Genomic DNA, 21,722 nt, shown 5'->3' with positions numbered 1-21,722 from the left:
AGTCATAGTTATCTCTGAGCTCTTTTGCCCTTTTAAAAAACGTTGCCATAGAAACTCGTAACCCCACCCATGCAACCGAGGACGCTCCAGTCGCCTGTGTGTTGAATGAAATTTAGCTTGTGAAATGTAGCAGATTTATTGTAAAGTAAGTAAGATATTTTGAAGATGGAGATAAATTTTAATGGTGTATATATTTTCGTTTCTAAACTAAGTTGCATTGACCTTTGTCAATGAAAATGCCATATTGTGTACAACATCTTTTTGTTTTTGATGCTCTGTGTTGTATTTTGTGCATTATGTTGATGTGTTAAAGGTGCAGATCTTTCAAAACAAATTTTAAGTCCAATATTTTCTTTTCAACTTCCACCACTGTGAGGTCTGTACAGTATCATTTTAATGTGGGATATAACATTTGAATGTGTTTTTATCATTCAGTTCAAAAAATAAATGAGTACTTAACAGTGGAGACTTTCCCAACTTCAAGAAGTTAGCCTTCTCCACTTCTCATTTAACTTAATATAACTTTATTCCCTCACCCTCTTGAACTGTCGGATCGGGCATGATTAAGTTGTTTCAATTTAAAAATGAAAGGATGTTAGTGGGTTAAATTTTTGCTTGGAAAGCAGGATAAGGAGTCATTGATTTAAGCTGTTCAAATCTCCGGGTAACCTGAAAATTAGGGGAAATATACTACTTTAGCAGGGTTGTGGGCACTTGGGACAGCTTACCAGAAGAGGCTGTAATGGAATGGCAAGAGAGCTTTAAGACAGCTATTGATCTTCATTTGGAACTAATAAACTGACTAAGACCTTAGGATTTGTTCTGGGCACTGAATTTCAAAGGGGTCCCAAAATGAAGAACTACTTAAGAATTTAAAATTTTAAGCACCTAAAATAACTAGGACATAGTAGTAAAGGTTCTGGTAAAATAAATGTTCCGACAAATCTCTGATGATGGTCTAAAAATTCTTAATATATATATATTTTTTATATGATTAACACAATTTTGAAATTTAACAGTTTTGGATTTCTTAATGAATCAAGGTGTTGAAAATGGCTCGTAAAAGTTTACCTATTCATTAGATACTTCAAATGATTACTGATTGGAAATGGCTGAAGTGCAATATTCATCTGGAGAAAAACAGTTTAAGTTTTTACTCATAGGAAATGAAGCAGTTGGAAAGGTAATTGTTTCAAATTTAAATTTTTTAAAAATAATTTGACAAATGTAATCTGGGGTTTTAAAAAAGAAATATTTTTGAAACCAAGAAACTGGTCAGTGTGCAGATAGGCTCCTATAATGTAAGGCAAGGCATAATTTTAAGTATATTTAAGATGAATTCAGGAAGATTCTTCATTGATGTATTTTATTGATTAAGAATCACATTGATGATAAATTGTATTTTTGAAGATAACTTGTTTATTTTTTTTTTTTTTTGAAACTTAAGAGCATTAATTTAAAATGTTATTTGGATTAATCCATCAATATATTAGTAAATTTATTTTAGTAAATTATATTTAGTAAATTAGTTTATTAATTATTAGTAAAATTCTAATTTATTGCATTTCTACGACAAGGTTACCTCAGCTTTAGATAACAAAAAATGTGTGGATGTTGTTTATATTGATTTTCAAAAAACTTTTGACAAGGTACCGCATGTTGCTCTTCTCAGCAAGTTAGCTGACATAGGAATAGGAGGAAAAACTTTACTTTGGGTTAGAAATTGGCTGACTGGAAGGAGACAAAGAGTAGTTGTGAGGGGAAATCATTCGAATTGGAGTGATGTTTTAAGTGGGGTTCCTCAGGGATCAGTTTTAGGGCCTCTTTTGTTTATTATATTTATGAATGACATCAATGAAAATATTTCTGGAAGCATGAATTGTTTTGCTGACGATGTAAAAGTTATGGGGATTGTCGAAAATGAAGAACAAGTAAAACAGCTGCAAGAGGATTTAGATCATATTACTATGTGGGCAGATAAATGGGGTATGGCAGTTAATGTAGGGAAATGTCAAGTGCTACACTTAGGTCATGGAAATAAGCGTATAAGATATCGTTTACAGGGTTCAGTCATAAATCAGGCAGAAAATGTTATGGATCTGGGTGTCTTTATAAATCAGGACTTCAAGTTTAGTCAACAGTGCAGTATTGCTAGTAACAAAGCCAACAAAATGCTTGGGTTCATCAATAGATCTATTTCAAACAAATCTAAGAAAGTTCTTCTGCCTTTATATAGGAGTTTAGTAAGACCTCATTTGGAGTATGCTGTTCAGTTTTGGTCGCCTTATCTGAAGAAAGATATTTTTGTATTGGAAAGGATTCAAAGAAGGGTAACTAAATTAGTAAGGGGACTCTCAGATTTAGATTATGATACCAGACTTAATAGGCTTAACATGTATAGCCTGGAGCAAAGGAGAGTCAGAGGGGACATGATTCAGTTATTTAAATTTATCAAAATGAAAGATGTAAATGGATTAAATTTTTGCGGGGAAAGCAGGACAAGGGGTCATTGTTTTAAGCTATTTAAATCTCAGGCTAACTTGGAAATCAGGAAAAACTACTACTTTAGCAGGGTCGTGGGCACTTGGAATAGCCTACCGGAAGAGGCGGTAATGAGCAAGGGAGTGGATAGCTTTAAGAGGGCCATTGATCTTCATTGGGGACTAATTAATTGACTAGGACCAGCCTAGCTGGGCCCAGAGCCTGTTGCTGGTCGTCACATTTGTATTTGTATTTGTAAATAACCATTACAAAAATATTAATGCTGGATGTGTCACACTTCCCTCCAAGCTTTGGAAAAGTCAATTAAAAAGTAACATAAATTTAAATGCTAAAACTTGTTACTGAATTATAATTACTACAGCTACTTTTTAAATTTAAAAGTCATGTTTTTTTGTAAGAAAATTATTTTTCTATATTATTTTTCTTTGTTTTCAATGTTTCTGACAATTTTTCTACTTTAAATTTCTTTTTCAGACTTGCATTGCACTTCGATTTTCCCAAGATAAGTTTGATAAACTATACAAACAAACTATTGGAGTTGACTTTTTTATAAGGCGTATCATGTTACCAGGTAATATTTTATCTATTAATACTTTAATTTATTACTTTTAAAGAATAAAGAAGGTAAAAATTATAGCAACTTGGCAGTTTTTGGTTTTAGCCTAGATTTTTCAGTAAAGTTACTTTTTTGTTCAGATAAAAAGCATTTATTTTGGATTCAATTGAGCCTTTTTTCTGAGCATTTCTTTTAATAACTCATTTTTTACATGATATATGAACCCAGTGAAAGATATGTAGTCAACTCTAGAAGTATCAAGTTTTATTTTAACCATATTTGACACAAAATCATGGTGTGTGAAATTTGATTGGTTTAAAGCCGACTTTTTGTTTTATGTAAAAGTCATGCACAGCAGTCAAACCTTGTTAACACAAAATCATTTAAGGCGAAATAAAATATATCTTAACGTGAAATGTTGCTTAATGCATGAGTCAAAAATCTGCGTCAAACTGTTCCAATTTTCAAATTCTGATACAAAACGGCCAAATTGGCGATTTTTGCACCAAATTCCCGATTACCCCAAAACATTCACTACAAGAAAAAGATATAGCTGTTATATTCATTTTTTTTTTTGTTATTGAAAGCTAAAAGGAAGCATATAAGTAAAAGAGGAGTAAAGAATTGCTTATATTCGCCGAAAATTGCGTTCTGCGTTTTAAGTTTCAATCCTTTTGCATCCTGTAAATGTTTCAACAATTTTGAAAAGTGGAAGTTATTTTCATGTCTGTTACTTTAAATTGGCTTATTTTATTTCTTATTTTATAATTATTTCATGTTTTGAAAAAAAAAAAAAAAAAAAAAAGATGTAGGGGAATGTGGGGAGAAATGATATTGTGGGTCATAGTGGAATGGGGAAATAATTACTCTGCTTTTAGCGCCACCTATCTAGTAATATCTTGACTATGTAGAAACGTATGTTGTCTACTCCAGTCAAGAAAAATTTATCTCTGAAAATCAAAGAATATGATAATACAAGCCATTTTCCAAAAATTGATACTCATATTGTAATATTTTGTTGTAATTCAAAAATTAGTTTTGGTCTCATAAAATGATCAAGTTCTTGTTTAAATATTAATTTATACCTACAAATATTTGGCGCAGTATTTATTTGCTTAATCAGTGTTTGCGCTTAACTATCCATAACCTGGATCCCAGGGACCCATTAATGAAACAAATTTGGGTCCTTTAGTGCAAAATATGAGTCCCTTAAATTTTAAACAGAAAATCTTACTGTATAAATGAATAATATAAAAATATTATACTTGGGGGAAAAAAACTAAATTGGTTATTTTTGCCTTTTTTTTTTTTGTGTGTGTGATGATCATTGTAAAATTATTTTCAAATAATACACTTGCAAGATTATGTGAGAAACTATTTGGTCAGTTACAATGAGATTAAAACACTCAAAATTTGAAGCAAAAAACACAGAAAAATGATTTTACTTCAAAGATACTGCATAAAAATAAATGAAAACACTTTAAAATAATTAACAATCGATTTTGAGGATCGAAAAATACCTTTAAAACACATAAATCATATATTTAGTTCTCAAATAATAGCATTGTCAAGATCCTAAGTTTTAGACACAAACTTCCAACTTCCATTTTTTCTAAAATTGTTTACAACATAAATAATCTGTCTTAATTTTTTTTATTTGTGGAAAATATTATCAAAAAAATATTCAGTTAGAGATTCATGGCCTTATTTTTTTTTTATTTTTTTTGAAACGTATAGAAATAATTAAAAAAAATTTTTTTTAATGGTACATTTGCTCAGTTAACGTTTTGGTATGTCCAAAATTGTGCCTTTTAGCAAAGAAAATATTTTTTAAAGGGTATTTGAAGAGCAGTTTTTCCATAATTTATGTCAATTCCTGTATCTATACAGTATTATAATTTAACTCAAAAAGTTTTGAGTTTATTAAAATGAAAGTTATTTAGTGTTGAAGCTTCAAAGTTGAGGTCTCTGTTTGCTCCCACCTTTTGAGAACTGCCCAAATGTTAAAGCCGTTATAAATATTATTTCGCTTGATATAAAGCTGAATAGCGAGACAGAACAGCACACTAATACAAATACAAATACAAAAGTGACGACCAGCAACAGGCTCTGGGCCCAGCTAGACTGGTCCTAGTCAATTTACAATCCCCAGTGAAGATCAATGGCCCTCTTAAAACTGTCTACTCCTTTGCTCATTACCACCTCTTCCGGTAAGCTGTTCCAAGGTTCCACTACCCTGCTAAAATAATAATTTTTCCTAATATCCATGTTAGCCTGAGATTTAAATAGCTTAAAACAATGACCCCTTGTCCTGTTTTCAGTGCTAAACTTTGCCCCTTAACATCTTTCGTTTTAAAAAATTTAAACAGCTGAATCATGTTCCCTCGGTCTCTTCTTTGCTCAAGACTGTACATTTTTAGCCTTCTAAGCCTGGAATCATAATCTAAGTGGGAAAGTCCACTTATTAGCCTTGTAGCCCGCCTTTGAACCCTTTCCAATACATTAATGTCTTTCTTAAGATAAGGAGACCAAAACTGAACAGCATACTCCAAATGGGGTCTTACCAAACTTCTATATAAGGGCAGAAGAACTTCTTTAGATTTATTTGAAATAGATCTATTGATAAACCCAAGCATCTTATTGGCTTTGTTGCTAGCAATGCTGCACTGTTGGCTAAACTTTAAATCCTGACTTATTAGGACCCCCAGATCAGTAACTTTGTCTGCCTGACTAATGACTGAACCTTGCAAATAATAACTTGTACACTTATTTCCATGCCCTAAATGTAGCACTTGACATTTCCCAACATTAACAGCCATACCCCATTTATCAGCCCACTCCGTAATATGATCTAGATCCTCTTGCAGCTGATTTGCTTGTTCTTCATTTTCTACAGTCCCCATAACTTTGACATCATCAGCAAAACAATTCATATTCCCAGAAATATTTTTGTGAATATCGTTCATAAAGACAATGAACAAAACAGGCCCTAATACTGATCCTTGAGGAACCCCGCTTAAGACCTCACTCCAATTAGAATAATTTCCCCTTACAACTACTCTTTGTTTCCTTCCGGTCAGCCAATTTTTTACCCAAATGAAAGTTTTCCCTCCTATTCCTATATCAGCTAATTTGCTAAGTAGAGCAACATGCGGTACCTTATCGAAAGCTTTTTGAAAATCAATGTAAACAACATCTACAGGCTTCTTATTGTCCAAAGCCATGGTAACTTTGTCATAGAAATGTAATAAATTAGTTGCACAAGATTTACCTTTCCTAAAACCGTACTGAAAATTAGTCAATAGATTATTAGTCTCTAGAAAATTTACTATCTTAATTTTCATCAATGTTTCAAAAATTTTGCAAACCACCGAAGTTAGACTCACAGGTCTATAATTTCCCGCATTCCCTTTAGACCCTTACACCGGTGACAACAAGTTGCTGTTTTTTATATAAAATAACAAGAAAAAGTTTTTCTCAAAATTCAGTACAGTAGAAACAAATAATTTTTAAAAAATCATAAAGAGTTGCTGTAATGGATAGTTGGAATAAATTGTTCATAGCACACATTCGTATTTACACTTAAAATTAATTTTCACCAGAGGAAAAATCAAGGAAATGGAGAAAATAAAAATGTGGTTCACATTAACTCACGAAAGTACGATTCATCACACCAACTAGTGATGAAAATATCATTTTGTAATCTTTCCGATACTTTTATTCAGTCTATAAATTCATACTTTTGAAGTGAAACTTTTACTTCAAATGATTGATTTTGGTACTGGCTCATCAAAAAAGAAATTTTTAGTTAAAATAACAGTAGATATCTAATTAGTCAAAGACTATTCATTATTTTAGCTAATACCGGAAAAACTGGTATTCTCTCCCACCAAACACCAGTATTACAAAATTGAAAAATAGCTCTAAATACTGGTATTCAGTATACCAGTATTTAAATCACTAATCGTACCTTTACTAAAAGTAGTTTTTGCAAACTTACTTTAATTTACAATATTGCTACCAAATTGGGTTTTAAAAATTGTTTATTTGGGTTTTATGTGAATTTTTGATTTTCCACCCCTGCGTAATGTGAAATACTTGTTCAATCCCATAAATTAACAATCCCTTAACAATTTCTTTGATAAAATGAAATCTGGTTAACATGAAATAATTACCATGGTTCTGTGAATTTCATATTAATGGAGGTTCTACTAAAATTTTTAAAATGCATACAATTTTTACGCTTTTTGTAATCCAAATGAGTTTTTTTTTTGTGGCAATTACAGTGAAATCTGTATAACGATACTGTCTATAAGGATAACCTGTCTACGACATTTTTTTTTTTTGGCCCCAGCAAAATGTCAGCATGAATAATCAAACTGTCTAGAACGATAACCTGTCTACGACATTTTTTTTTTTTTTGGCCCCAGCAAAATGTCAGCATGAATAATCAAACTGTCTAGAACGATAACCTGTCTATTACAATATTTTTTTTTAGTCCCAACAGTATCGTTGTAGACAGGTTTTACTGTATAACTGTCTAAATAACAATATACACCCAATCCTGTTCTTGTGCAGTCTTTTTTTTTTTTTTTGTGCAGTATATGAAAATTTCAATCAGATTGGAACTCAATTGATGAAATTATTTATAAAATGAACAAAGTTATTTATAAAACAGATGATGTTATTTATAAAATGGACAAAGTTATTTATAAAACGAATGAACTTTTTTTATGCAATTTTTCCCTATATATTTTTGGGTGTATTCAAACTATACATTCACACTAAAAATCATAGATTATTATATCCCTGAAGCAGGCAAATCATTTAGGGGTCAGGAAATGACAGTGCCACTTTGAGAAATTATTGATTTTACATAAAAGTAGGCATTGTTTATGTTGCTTTGCGATATAATTTTCATTGAACAAAGATCCGTTGCTCCTCCCTCCTTCTCTAGAAAAATTGTAAATGAGGAGCCTACTTAGAAACTTCTTTTCAATGTTTAAAAATTTATTTGTATGTCGTTCTTTTTGTACACTGAGCTCAAATTCATTATTTATACCTTAATTTCACATTGCACTTTATTTCTATTCTTCTTTTCAACCTATAACAATTGGTTTTCACCCCACAGGAAAAAAAATATGATTGCAATAAGTATTGTAACATATTGTACCCACAGACCCGGCAGTGCAAGGGGGGGGGGCACATCCTTAAGAGGGTACAACGGTCCAAGAATTTTTTTAAAATCTAGCACAAAGACTTATTAACATTGCAAATTGCACTGCTGGCCTAGGAGGAGGGGGGGGGCAGGGGCTACAGGTTTTGTTGCAGAGGGCCCAACATTTCTAGATCCAGGCGTGACATGATTGCTTCCTTAGTGTACTAATGGTTTCTTATCTTTTCAGGTAAATTTTAAATTATAAAATGTGCATTTACATTAAATGCACATTTGTTTCCCAACATTATGCATAGTATAGTTAAAAATTATTGCATTTGTCTTATGACAATAAAAACATTTTTGATGAAATTTGTTATTATTTGTAAAAAATTTTGAAAAAATTTTTATGGTTTCACAGACATTAAGTTTTGTGGATGGTTAAAATGAAAAAAGTGCCCCTATAATGAACACCCAATCAGTTGACAAATACAGTATTTTCCAGTTGTTTTTATTCTGAATATGTGTAGAAGTTAGTGCCAATAGTAGTGTAACTAGGGGTTGGCAGGAGTGGCTCTTGCCAGAAGCGCAGCAGCCAGAGGGTGGCATTTCGACTGATACAAAAAAGTTTCATTAAGATTTTTTTTTTTGATCATAGAATTTGAAAAATGTTTCAAAAAAATTAAAAAAAAAACTTGCAAGAAAAAGAGCTAGAGGGAGTATATATATATATATATATATATATATATATATATACACCCATATAGCATCTACTGAGAAGGAACATTGGGCATCATTGAAAACAATTCTAAAAAAGAAAACAAGAAAAAAAATTACATTGCTGCCTCCTATTTGTCGAATCAATTAATCAAAATGTTCCACAAAAAAAAAAATAAATAAATAAATAAATAAATAAATAAAATAAATAAATAAAAATACTACTACTAATAATTTTTTTTGGAGGTCACAATGACCTCCGGTGACTTCCCATGTGGGCGACCCTGGGGAAGGGGGCGCAATTTCTTTAGTTCGCCAGGAGGGCTAGATCTCATAGTTAAGCTACTGAGTGCCAACACATCTAAAAAAAATGTTTCAAAACCTCCTTTTTTTCAAAAGAATTATAAGATATTCATTCACTGGGTTCATTCAATGGTCGGTCAACCCTATAAAGAAGTAAAAAGCAACAACAGTGTTTTCTTGCCTTCGCTTAAGCCTTGGTTATTTTATGAGTGTAATTTTTTTAAATTTTTTTATAGGTGGTTTTAATGTTACAATTCAGCTTTGGGACGTAGGAGGCCAGTCATTAGGAGGAGAAATGTTTGATAAATATTTGTATGGTGCTCATGCAAGTATCTTTAGCATTTGTTTTTCAAAGTTCTCATAAAAAAGAAGTTTTTATTTATCTTATAAATGTGTTAAAATAATACATACAGTTCCAACAGATGCATTTAAAAGATTTTAATAGGAGGACTGTTATTAAGGGCAATCATACGGTACACCATCATCCACCAAGGCTACTAGTACCATCTCTTACTCTAAAAAAGAAAAAAAGGTTCTTCTACCAATTGTACTGATTATCTATAAGTTTTAAATTTTGGCACTTACATCTCTTTTCTTGTCCTTGCCTGAATTGTAGAATGAGAGGGACTGCAAAAGACTTGTTATAAATATGATTGTTTGCACATGTACAAGCTTCCCTCTCAGCTGTTTATGGAGTAGTTGAAAAATACTGGCCTTATAGCAACAAGACATGCTTGTTGTGGCCCTAATTATGTGCTAATTTTGTAACCCACATTTCCTTCATTCTGTTTGAAATTATCTGTGTCCTTGTGAAAGCCAATAAAGCTATTAAGAAAAAAAGTGGAATTAGTCTTCATTCGAAGATGCTAATCCACTGAACACAATCAATTAGCTTTTTCCCGGTCTACAAATATATCCTTGGCATTGGAAAAATTAAAATTTGTCACCTGTGTTAGCTATTAATGACTTAGTAACTTCTTGTTTCATCTAATTTTTGTATTTACACTAAAAATCACCTAAACTTGCTTTATCCAATATGGAATTGTACCTAAAAAACACTGGTATTGTTTCCTTTGTAATCTGCTGTTATTTGAGCTTTGATTTTGCCAACACAGAAATTTTCTGTGTATAGATTTAAATAAATTAAGTGTTAATACTCAAGTAATATCAATAATTCATCATTTCCAAAACTACATGGTGCAATCCAAAAGTAATGACCCTTCGTTTAAAAAGACAGATTTTTTGAGCTGATCGGTACAACTGCCTAATAGTCTTAAAAATAGGTACCTCCTGCAACAATGTACTTCTGTAGGTGGCTTTTCTAAGATTTAAAGGCATCCCTTAAGTCCTGTTTAGAGGTATCTACAAGGGCTGCCTTGACATGTGCTTGGATGTCTTTGATGGAGTCGAAATGTTTCCTTTTCCGCACTGATTTTAATAGTGGAAACAAGAAGAAGTCAGGAGGCCACAAGCCCGTACTGTAGAAAGGCTAGGGCAACAAGGGAGCATTGACTCGGAGCCTCTTCAGTCAGAACTCTTGGCACAAGTTTCGCGCAGACTTTCCGCATGTGCAACTTCTCCTTAGCAATGCGTTGTACCTTTGTTTCCGATAAGTCCAGGGCTTTTGCTACCTGGTAGAGACTTAAACACCAGTCAGTGTTCAAAATTTCACACACTCATTGCAAATTTATGTTAGTATGGGCCGAGAACAGGCATCTAGTCATGGTTTCATCAGTCATCACTTTCTGTCCTTATGAAAGGCCTCGATTTTTCTACTTGTGAATAGGACATACACTCAGTCCCAAGCGTCTGTTGAAGCATTGCGAGCATTTGGGAAGGAAACCGGAAGCATAATTTGATCTCTTTGCATTGCTCTGATGAACTTTTCATATCTTCGAACCTGTGAATCACCGTATAGGGGTTACTGTTAAGGCCGATGGTGCCGCTGCGAGGCAACTGACCTGCATTGTGCTGTAAAGCTACCGTTGCTGTCAAGCCAAGCGAACTGCAGGGTATGCATGGCTTAGTATAAAGTAAGACTCATTACTTTTGGATCGCACATGTATATATAATGGCTTTGTTTACATTTAACCGAAGACCAGGTAATATACCCAGGTAATATACCCCCACCATATGTATGGGAAAATGAAAATAGAAAGGGAGTTTTTCAACTATGAGTTTTGGTGGTTAACAATCATAGAATTCTCAAAATTAAAAAATCAAGCTTATTTAGAAATGCTGACTTTTTGTTTTTATACTATCTAGGTCATGACATTGCAAATACAAGTCTAGGACAGGTTATTTAGCCTTAAGCTTAAACCATTAAAAATGTCATGCGTCAAAAATATGTCATATTACCTTTTTTAAATTATTTTTCTGCATCCATAATGCTATGTAACTTTTAATGCTATGGAAGTTTTATTTTAATTTTAAGTTACATTTTATTTGCTCCTAAAATGCATTTTTTAAACATGAAAAATTGTGTGCTGCAAAATATGCTTTACTTTATGCTTTAAACCTATTTACTTTAAAAAAAAAGCGTAACAGAATGAATATTGATACATGATACGTGGGTGTTAGAGTAGATGATAAAAAAATTTTTTGAACCAAAGTTGAAATTTCCCAAAATTTGCTACTTTTTGTGAAATGTACTTCAAAAAACTCCTGATTATTGCCTTTTCGCATTATCCATGGGTTGTTTCACATTTTTTTAAAACACTCATTAAATGTATTTTAAACTTATGATTGTGTTATTGTTCATTTTTACCTTTTACATATATTTTTTACATTCAATGTTAGTCGATGCAATGTAGTAATGTTTTTAGCTGTAATTTAAATCTATGTGTGAGTGCTATTCATACATTTTAGCTATTGTATGCAGTAGTATCATTTTTTACACATTACTTTGATTATTCAGTTTTCCCTTATCAGTGGTTACCATGCCACCCTATTCCGTGGATAATTGGGAGTTTACTGTATTTGGCGGTAAAGTTTTAAAATTAAATTTAAGTGTAAATAATATCAAAAAAAAAAAAAAACCTTCCTTTTTAGAGACCATTGTTAAATGCTTTCATGGAACAAATTTCAATTCCCGTTAAGGATGCAAAAACATTGACCATGGCAATATATAGGTACTAATGCAAATGAAATAGAAACAAAAACTGAAAAATCATAAACAGATAATTAAAAACAGGTAGAAAAACAGACAACATTAAGAAACTTGATACTACAAGTGACAAAGAAAAAGAGAGAGAGAGAGATAAGCATGTAACTCCAAGGTCTGTACCATCTTTCAAGTTTTCTCCCTCTTCTTTCTTTTAGAGGATAACTGAATAAATCTTGGGAAGAAGCAAAGCAAAAATTTTGAAATTTTAGAAAACTAATACCTCTGATGATATATAGATGTTGTTGATGTAGCACACACATTATTTACAATTTTTATATTTTTTAAGGCTATTTTGTACTTTTTCATAATATATCAAAGGCTCTTATGTCACTTCATGTTTCAAATAGATGAAGACAAAGTTAACTATTTCACTGAAATGCAAAAAAAGATTTTTCAAAGATTTAACCACATTTAATATTTAAGCACTCTTGTCAAGTCTTACAAATCAACTCAATATATTAATATCTCTTTTTTTTTTTTTTTTTTTTTTTTTATAAAACGAATGATTTTGATAGGTTTCTTATTTTACTTTTAGGCAGTTCTTTTTGTTTATGATATAACAAATGAAGAGAGCTTTAAGGATCTTGAAGATTGGTTACGAATGGTTCATCAACTATATAAAGAAGACTGTATTATGCCTCATCTTGCCTTGGTTAGTAATAAAGGTAAGAAAATTTTCTGAGCTTCACCTTAGATCTCGTTAATATACAGCTAGGATAAAACATTCTGGATTTATTTGAAAAAAAATATAATTTTAGAAAAAAAAAGAAAAATGTGGTGCTAAAAATATGGTAGATATAAAGACATTTCAAACAAAGATTCAAATTAATAACTCAAAAGTTCTTTTCCTGAAAAATAGCTGGATGAAATTGGACTACTATAAGAAAAATGGATTATTCAGTGGGAATGGCCCAATCAATTGCATAGGAGGAAATTTTTCATAGGAGGGGGTGGGAATGGGGAGGTTAACGTAACATCCACAGCTCCATACTTGTGTATGAAAATGGTCTTAGTGCTTCCCAGGGTGGTTATGACCCCTCCCCCCCTCCATCCTACACTCACTATGTTAATGTGTGTCTGCCAGTCTTTTCCCATTGATTTCTATAAGCATGATTTAAAGCTATGCTATCTATAAACAGCAGATTGAAGTTCAACATGCTGCAAAACTTTTGTTAGGGTGAAACTGATGGTAGCTTTAACTGGTAGTTAAATCTTCATGCTGCATATTTAATTATAGTATTTATCCACTCTTTCACTTATTTATTTATCACTGTCTTAATCTTTTAAATAAAATGCAAAAAAAGTTTTTTAAATCTAAAGATTATTTCTATAAGCTTGGTTTACACTAAAAAGTATAAAATAAAATGAGTATATGATTTCTTGAAACTGCAGTTAATCATGAGATCTTTTCATTTAGGTTAATTCTAAAGCAGCCAATAAAATTTAAATTAGAAATTTAAAATAAGAAGAAATATAGGTGGTATAGTAAAACCTTTCCAAACTTAGTTGTATATTGTATATTTCTTCTCTCAAATTTCTAACTTAAATGTTATAGGCTGCTTTAGAATTAAGCTAAATGAAAAGATATTAAGATAAACTGCAATTTTTGAGTGTTGTAATCAAGAAATCATATGTTTATTTTATTTTACTTTTTAGTGCAAACCAAGCATATAAGAATATTCAGTAAGTTACCACCCTATAGCCAGGGCTAAGGCAAAAATACATGAAATACACTGCCAGCTCATTCAATTCTGAAAATTGAAATGAGCTGTATATAAGAATAGTCTTTAGATTTAAAAATCCTTTTTTGTATTTTATTTTAAAGTTTTTTTGTTTTGAAATTTATTTGATGCAAAACTTTTTTTAAATTTAAAACATATTTTCCTGTTACCTATCATGTCTTTCATTTCAGTAGAAATGTACTGCGCATAAAGAGTGACCATTATATGCTTTAAATATTGCAAGTTAGTATGCTCGATTTTAAAAGCAATTTTGAAAAAGGATGGTGAAAAAAAAAAACAAAAGGTTTTTAAACATTTTAAGATTTTTCATTTAAATCTTTTGTATTTGAATGAAAGAGCAAGTATGTTTTAAGATATTGAATTATTAACTAGCTTTGCTATCTTTCTTTTTCCAAAATGCAGTCACGCGAGCAAACAAGCTCACCAACATTTCAGCAATGAAAACATCTATAAAATATAAGTAAAAACATCTATATTAAAGGCTTAGGTTTAGTTTGTTATATTATTTATTTAAAATAATGTAACAAACTAAATCTAAGTCTTTAATATAGATATTTTTTTCATGGAACACTTATCTCAATCTGCTAAGTAACAAACAGCGATCTATTAATGAGACTCAACACAAATACGCTTGTGCTCAATTGCAAGCAAGCAGGATGCCCAAAATCTACTTTGCTTAGGTTCGGTCATGAAATCAGTTTATTTACAAAATTGACCTTACAATCATAGGCAGATTTACGCCGAAAATTTTGGGGGTGCAACAATAACAGGGATCTGGGGTGGGGTATTCCCGGAACACCAAGGCAGTGGCGAAATCAGAAAATAACTTTTGGGCGGGGCGTACTTTTAACTCTAAAAAATGCGATGTAAACCATATTTAGTAACATTAGGGGATCGGCAATTCTTTACATTTCAAACTGCAGAAAAAGTGTTAAACGTAAGTCGATGTTGTTAGAAGCAAAGGGCGAATCCAGCTTCTGGTTTGGAAGGAGATTTGCACCCCAGAAGAAATTTGCAATAGTAGTTTTGAAAACGCAATTTTACAGTTCTTGGTGATATTTTAGAGGCAAGAAAGATGTGAGGCTCTCCAAGGCCATTTTTAGAAATTTAAGTCTTATAAATGTGATTAGTCCATATTTTTAGTTTGGGTTAGAAATGAGACTCATGGACTATCCACAATCGATTTTTCAAAAAAAAAAAACAGATAGAAATATGTACCCCCCTCCCTCCACCACACACAACCTCTTTCATTTTTCATAATTGAAGTTCCAAAAACGCTATGGTGGACAATTTTTGATGCTGTTACCGGGGTGTTCTAGAGATCTCCCCTGGAAAATTTTCGAAATTGAAGTCTTAAAACTGAAGTTCTTATGCAGTACTCCATGGTATTAAAAAAAGGATTTCAAAGGCTACTGTGCTGTCTCAAAAGATTCTCTCACTTAAATACTACGAAATAGTAGTTTTCAAAACCAAAATATTAGCAATCTTTGATGATATTAGATAAAGGGGGTCAGAGGCCCTTGTTTGAATATTTTCCAAAGTTTAAAGTCTTAAACACATGAGTGTAAGACTATATTTGATAGTGTTAGTAACTGCAGTTTTTCAAAACTGAAATTCCAAAAACGCAATTTTAAACGATTTTCAATGTTTTTAGGTGATTGGAGGATCTTCCTTGAAAATTTTGTTAAAGTGAAGCCCAAGAAACGAAATTTGAGATACAGTAAAACCTGTGAAGTTGACCGCCTGTCTAAGTTGACCGCTTTTATCAGGCACGAAATCAGCCATTACCATATAAACCAACCTCCGTAGGTTGACCACCTGTTTAAGTTGACCACTAAAGTAGTGCACCACAAGTGGTCAACTTACACAGGTTTCACTGTACTATGTAATAACTTTGGCTGGAGAGAGGGCATCAGAGAAGAAAAATTTTGAGGACTAATAGAAAAAATGAAAAAAAGGGGGGGGGGGACATGAAAGAAAGAGGATTGTGCTGGGGGGGGGAGGAGGCACACAATTACCGCCTATGATCAGAAGCTGTTAAAAAATTTAAATGCCAACATTTATTTTTGAAAAAAATTATGTTCCCCCCTCACCCCAACATTATTTATTTTTTTTTTCTTAAAATAACAGCGTTTTCACAAAATGAGATATTTTCTTCTTTTCAAGGCTAAAGAATATTTTTTAAAAAACATCAACTCAGCACTTTGGGAGGAGGGTCACCAGTATTGTGCCCCCTCCCCTCTAAATGCACCACTGCAGCAAGAAGTCCGGGAGTCCTCCTTCAAAAATTTTTGAAAATTTACCTTAAAAATGTTTGTTTTTAGTTGATTTCGAAGTAAATTTTATTGATTAAGTTTGTTGCAATAGTCAATGTTTTCTTTGAACTTGATTAGCCATAGTTGTTTCAAACTAGAAGAATTTGTATTGATATACGAATAAATACCAAATCACAGAACGTACAATTTTTTTTTTACAATAACGCAGCACTGAACAATAAATTGTTTCAGAAATTTCTTTATATTTGCATGAAATTTTTTATTATGTTTTTTTTCTTGAAATGGATAAAATTACTTTAATTCTTAACATGAGTATTTATATTTTTCTCGCACTGGTTACGTATTTTGATACACTGGGTTTGTTTCAAGTAAATTTACTGTTGTAGCAGCTATGAAATTCCCCCCCCCCCCAACTGCGTTTCTGGGTGAAACATACTAAATTTTTTTTTCAAAATCCAACCAAAAATTTTGAGGATGCGGCGCACCCCCTGGCAGCCCCGTAAATCCACCTATGCTTATAATTACTATCATTTTTCATTGTTTTTGACTAGAATTCGATGCTGTAAGCGAAACGCAGGCATAATGACGGAACTGACAAAACAAACTGAGAAAGTCTTCGAAACAGAATGAACTTTAGCTTGGGGGGCTAAATTTTTCACCTGAATTTGAGTAATAAAATGTAAAAATTTTTTTTTTCATTTTTCCAGTAAAATGTGCTATATGTGTGCTCCTTCTCTAGATAACTGTGAAATAGCAGTTTGTTGCTGGATTAGATCACAAACAAAAAAAATGTTTGAAGAATGCTATTTCACTTTAATAAGAGAAAGTGAATGTATAAAAATAGGATTTCGATTGTGCAGCTTCATATTTTTTCCAGGTGATTTAGAACACAGTCGAATTGTGAAAGCCGACCGGCACATAAAATTTGCACTTGACAATGGAATGTCTTCCTATGCCATATGTGCTAAAACTGGAGAATCAGTAAGCATTTTCATAAATTATTTATTGAAGATAATATTAATAAAAATATTTTTGAGAGAGAAAAAATAAGAACTGACTTCAAAATTGCTCTAATAAGTGAAAATTAATTTCATTCTTTGAACACCATCAATAATACTTTTCAACATTATTTTGGAAGTTGGTGCAAAAATGAAAAGTAAAATCATGTATCATCATACTTCGTTCATTTTTTCAGAAAAAGCACTGAAAGTTAGGAAAGAAACATTTATACCATTGCACAAATGTACTGTCATCAATGTATAATGAAAGCGAGCGGTAAAATTTGATGCACCTGTGTTAGTTTAAATTTCTAGATGTAGTTGAATTATGGCTATGAATGATTATATCTATCACTTTTGGGCCAACTTCTAAAATAATGTTAAAAAGTATTATGGGTGGTGTTCAAAGAATGAAATCATTTTTCACTTTTTGAAGCAATTTTAATCTGCAGTTTTGATGACAAGACTTTTTTTTTTTTGTTCAAGATATTTTTATATCAATCTTTTTAGCGTAAATATATTTCAGAAATAATATGATATTACCATCAGGAAACTTCACCTTATTTTTACTTATAAATGCTCCATATTAAAAAAAAAAAAACTATATGCCCGCTAATACTAATACTATATGTAGCCTTGAAGCGATTCAGGTTCCCTGGGTCAATATGACAGCTGAAGTATACCTTTTATGTGAAAAAAAAATTACAGAGCAACTGATCTTTTATTTCTCTAGAAATCCATAAAAATGTGAATTTTTGACAGTGTCCGAATACTTTTGGTCATATGGTGTATCTTGCCCTAAATGCATATGTGCAGGTCCATCACAAGTTCCTAAAAGTAAGGGGGTGTATGAAATTGAGGGCCCCTTAATTATTTCAAATGTATCTCAAGCAGAGGGAAAGATAATGGGTTTCAGTTTTTGGTATAAGAAGAACTCACTATTAGGCAATGTGAACCTAATTCTGAGTATAGTATTCATTCCATGATGTAGGGTGGAAATAAGGAGGTCCTTGGTTTCACCACACCCCTCCCTCGGGAACTTTTTGAAATTTGTAGTCTTACAAATGCATTTTAGCTTCATATTTTTCAAAATTTGCAATTCCACTTTCGATGTCACGCCCCCCAGATGAGTAATGCCCGTAGCGATGCCACTGTATATTTGGGTGATTCTACAAAAAATGGGCAACATTGTGTTCCATACTGACTACTTTTTTTGTTTTTAATTATAAAAAACTCTTTTGGGAATATTTTTATACGTCTTTAGTACTATAATTACGGTTATCAACAATGTCAATAATTAATTTTTATTCTTTTAAAAATAAAATATTGTTTTAATCGGTCCCTTGGGCCTTCGAATTATTGAGCGTTGACTGTATTGAGAATCGAGAGTTTGACACTGGGGCGGCACTTGTCAACATTGCCTGGGATAGTAAAGCCACTAGAGCCAGCTCTGAAGCGATTGGCATTAAAAATTAATCCTTCTCTTTTAATTAGAACCATTTAAATATTATGGTTGCTCAATCTAATTTAAATTTCACGACACACAAGTCATTCGTTATAAAAGCTCCGCTATCTGTCATTGGCATAGATGAGAATAAAAATACTACTAGTACAAAATGATAGTGAACAAACTTCATGCTTGCTTCATAGATGCCTTCATTCAAAATTCTCATTATGATTACTATTATATTCATATTGTATCTTGTATGACAACACATTTTTACAACAATGAGTTTTATATTTAATCATTTTATAGGGAAATTACCTGAAATTTAAAGTTTTTTTTGTGCATAACTTTTTTTTCTAAAGAAGGAATATATGATCAGCCAAAGGTCTGGGACCTTTGGCCATCCTCTGGTCTAAGGTCCCATACCTTTGATTGATATTACATAATCCTATTAAAAAAGGATTCATCAAAACCAATTCACTTACAAGGAGACGGCACGACCGTGGGGTCGGAGATTTGCGTCAATTTTTTTTGTGGTGAAAGAGGGACCCTAGTACCTTACGTGGTTAAAGTAATACGACGCAATACTCAGAAAATTATGAGAAAAATCGATTTAAAGTCGCCATGTAGTCTCCTAGGCACCTTATGAATTTAAAATGTCAGTCTCTTGATGAGCCACTGCTAGCCTAGTTGGTTAAGGAGCGATCTTGTGCTCCAGAGATAGCACAATCGAATCCCACTTTGGACCTTTTTCTTTTCTCTTCTTTTTTTGCTATCACAACTAGTGGTAACGCTTTTCACCCCTATATTACTTTCTGAAATTTATTTTTGCCAAGAATCGCTAACTTTTTCATTCACAGAAAAACATTCTTGCTCGTTATTCTCTACGGTTTGATTTGCCTAGTAAAGGTTTTTGACCTGTGGTCTTCTTACGGTTATAAGGGACATCTGCTCATACGGCATTCGGATCTTTTTTTTTTTTTTATCATCACAGCAATTATTGAAATAGTTTCTCTTCCCTACATAATTTTTAAGAATTTATTTACATAATTTTTTTTTAAATCATTTTCTTTTTCTTCCAGCAGAACAATTTGAAACAATTCATATTTTTCATTCTACCACTGCTTCATTACCACTAATTGTTGTGATAGCAAAAAAAAAAGAAGAGAAAAGGTAAAGGTCCAGAGTGGGATTCGATCGTGCTATCTTTGGAGCACTAGATCGCGCCTTAACCAACTAGGCTGGCGGCAGCTTGTCAAGAGACTGACATTTTAAACTCATAAAGTGCATAGGAGACTCCATGGCGACTTTAAATCGATTTTTCTCATAATTTTCTGAGTATTGCATCGTATTACTTTAACCACGTAAGGTACTTGGGGTCCTCTTTCACCACAAAAAAAAATTGACACCAATCTCCGACCCCACGGTCATGCCGTCTCCTTGTTAGTGAGGTGCTGTGAGAGTGGACAAACAAAAAGAAGAAGAAAAGAAAACATACATATAGTATGAGAACTACATTATTAGACTTTTGCATCATTGTTGAAAAAATGACTTCTAAAAATGTGGGATTATATGGTTTAAAAAATCGGGATGAATGGCCAATGTACACTCCCTCCTTCCAATTCGAAGTTTCATTTCAAATCTTATGTTAAGAAAGATGTCAATGGGTTAAATTTTCTCACGAAAAGCAAGACAAGGGGACATTGTTTTAAGCTATTCAAAACTCAGGTTAACCTGGAAATTAGGAAAAATTACTTCTTTAGTAGGGTCGTGGGCACTTGGAACAGCTTACCGGAAGATGTGGTAATGAGCAAGGGGGTAGATAGCTTTAAGAGAGCCATTGATCTTCATCGGGGACTTATAAACTGACTAGGACAAGCCTAGCTGGGGCCAGAGCCTGTTGCTGGTCGTCACACTTGTATTTGTATAAAAGATAACGTAGAAAATTCTTATTTATTTGGAATTATGTAAATTTGGTTTTTACTTGCAAAAAGTACAAAATGGAAAAAAAAAAATAATAATTTTTCTATTAATGGTTAGATTTTAACTCTGAAAACTGAGAGGCAAGGCCTTTTTACTTGGAAGTGAGGGGGCAGTTGCCCCCTATACAAGACACCTCTGCTGATACTATATCTTAATGATGGACAATAATGAAAGTCTAAGCAAAATAATTGAAATGTATTTTTGCAATTTCTTTGACACCTCTTAGTTGAAATTTTCTGGTTATTCCTCCAGTCAGGGGTGATGCCCCATACAACTTTTTTTTTTGATTGAGCTATATTATTAGATTTTAAAATATTATTTAGCATATTTGTGTCATGCAGCATGTATGCCGTACTTGATGCAAATGTTAGTGATAAAATATAAATTGGTAGTATAGTTACTTTTAAATTGTTATATTTGATTGCTGTGATGTTTTTATGCTCTTATATAGGTAGCCCTCTGCTTTCAAAAAATTGCTGGTGAGTTATTAGGAATTCGTTTGACTCGATCTGAACAAGAAACTGTGCAGCCCATTGTAAAAGCTGAAATTATTCAAAGTGTAGCAACAACTTCTGAAACTTCTAATGATTCTACTCCATCCAATACAGCCAAAAGCAGCAGTGTTTGTCTTGTGCAATAAGAAATGTTATTAAATACTGTTGCTTTTAAAAATTCTAGTAATTTAAGTTTGAGTTTTCCAGTTTTGTGTTTTTGATAAGGCTTTATAAATCAATGCACATTTATTTTTATAACCTGTCATGTATCTAGTCATTTTATTTTTATTTTACAGTAATAAAATATTTTTTACAATTGTTATGTTTAGAATGGTATCATTAATAATCTAAAAATCTACAGGGGCTAGTTAAAATAATTAATA

General features: G+C 32.2%; 1 protein-coding gene across 4 annotated transcripts; it reads left to right on the top strand.

Moving 5' to 3' along the window:
• Positions 1-54: 54 nt before the first annotated feature.
• Positions 55-21,627, top strand: LOC129222338 (ras-related protein Rab-28-like). Of its 4 annotated transcripts, none has more exons than XM_054856833.1 (7): positions 55-145; positions 1,083-1,183; positions 2,977-3,073; positions 9,470-9,562; positions 12,939-13,064; positions 17,295-17,398; positions 21,297-21,627. In XM_054856833.1, exons 2-7 carry the CDS (start codon positions 1,109-1,111, stop codon positions 21,483-21,485), a joined length of 684 nt encoding a protein of 227 aa, XP_054712808.1. In that variant the 5' UTR covers positions 55-145; positions 1,083-1,108; the 3' UTR covers positions 21,486-21,627. The 4 variants fall into 4 exon arrangements, with proteins under 4 accessions (XP_054712808.1, XP_054712807.1, XP_054712809.1 ...); XM_054856832.1 differs by having other exon boundaries at positions 77-145; positions 1,020-1,183; XM_054856834.1 differs by having other exon boundaries at positions 85-145; positions 1,044-1,183.
• Positions 21,628-21,722: the final 95 nt, after the last annotated feature.

This window comes from Uloborus diversus, chromosome 5 (assembly GCF_026930045.1).
Source record: "Uloborus diversus isolate 005 chromosome 5, Udiv.v.3.1, whole genome shotgun sequence".
Classification (NCBI taxonomy): Eukaryota; Metazoa; Arthropoda; class Arachnida; order Araneae; family Uloboridae; genus Uloborus; species Uloborus diversus.
This window is presented reverse-complemented; position numbering and strand designations above follow the sequence as displayed.

Excerpts from the sequence above, each read along its gene's own strand:
- LOC129222338 (XM_054856833.1), top strand. The coding sequence starts at position 1,109 with ATGGCTGAAGTGCAATATTCATCTGGAGAAAAACAGTTTAAGTTTTTA. Across the intron at positions 1,184-2,976 it reads GAAATGAAGCAGTTGGAAAG|ACTTGCATTGCACTTCGATT; the intron begins GTAATTGTTTCA and ends TTTCTTTTTCAG. Across the intron at positions 13,065-17,294 it reads TGCCTTGGTTAGTAATAAAG|GTGATTTAGAACACAGTCGA; the intron begins GTAAGAAAATTT and ends TATTTTTTCCAG.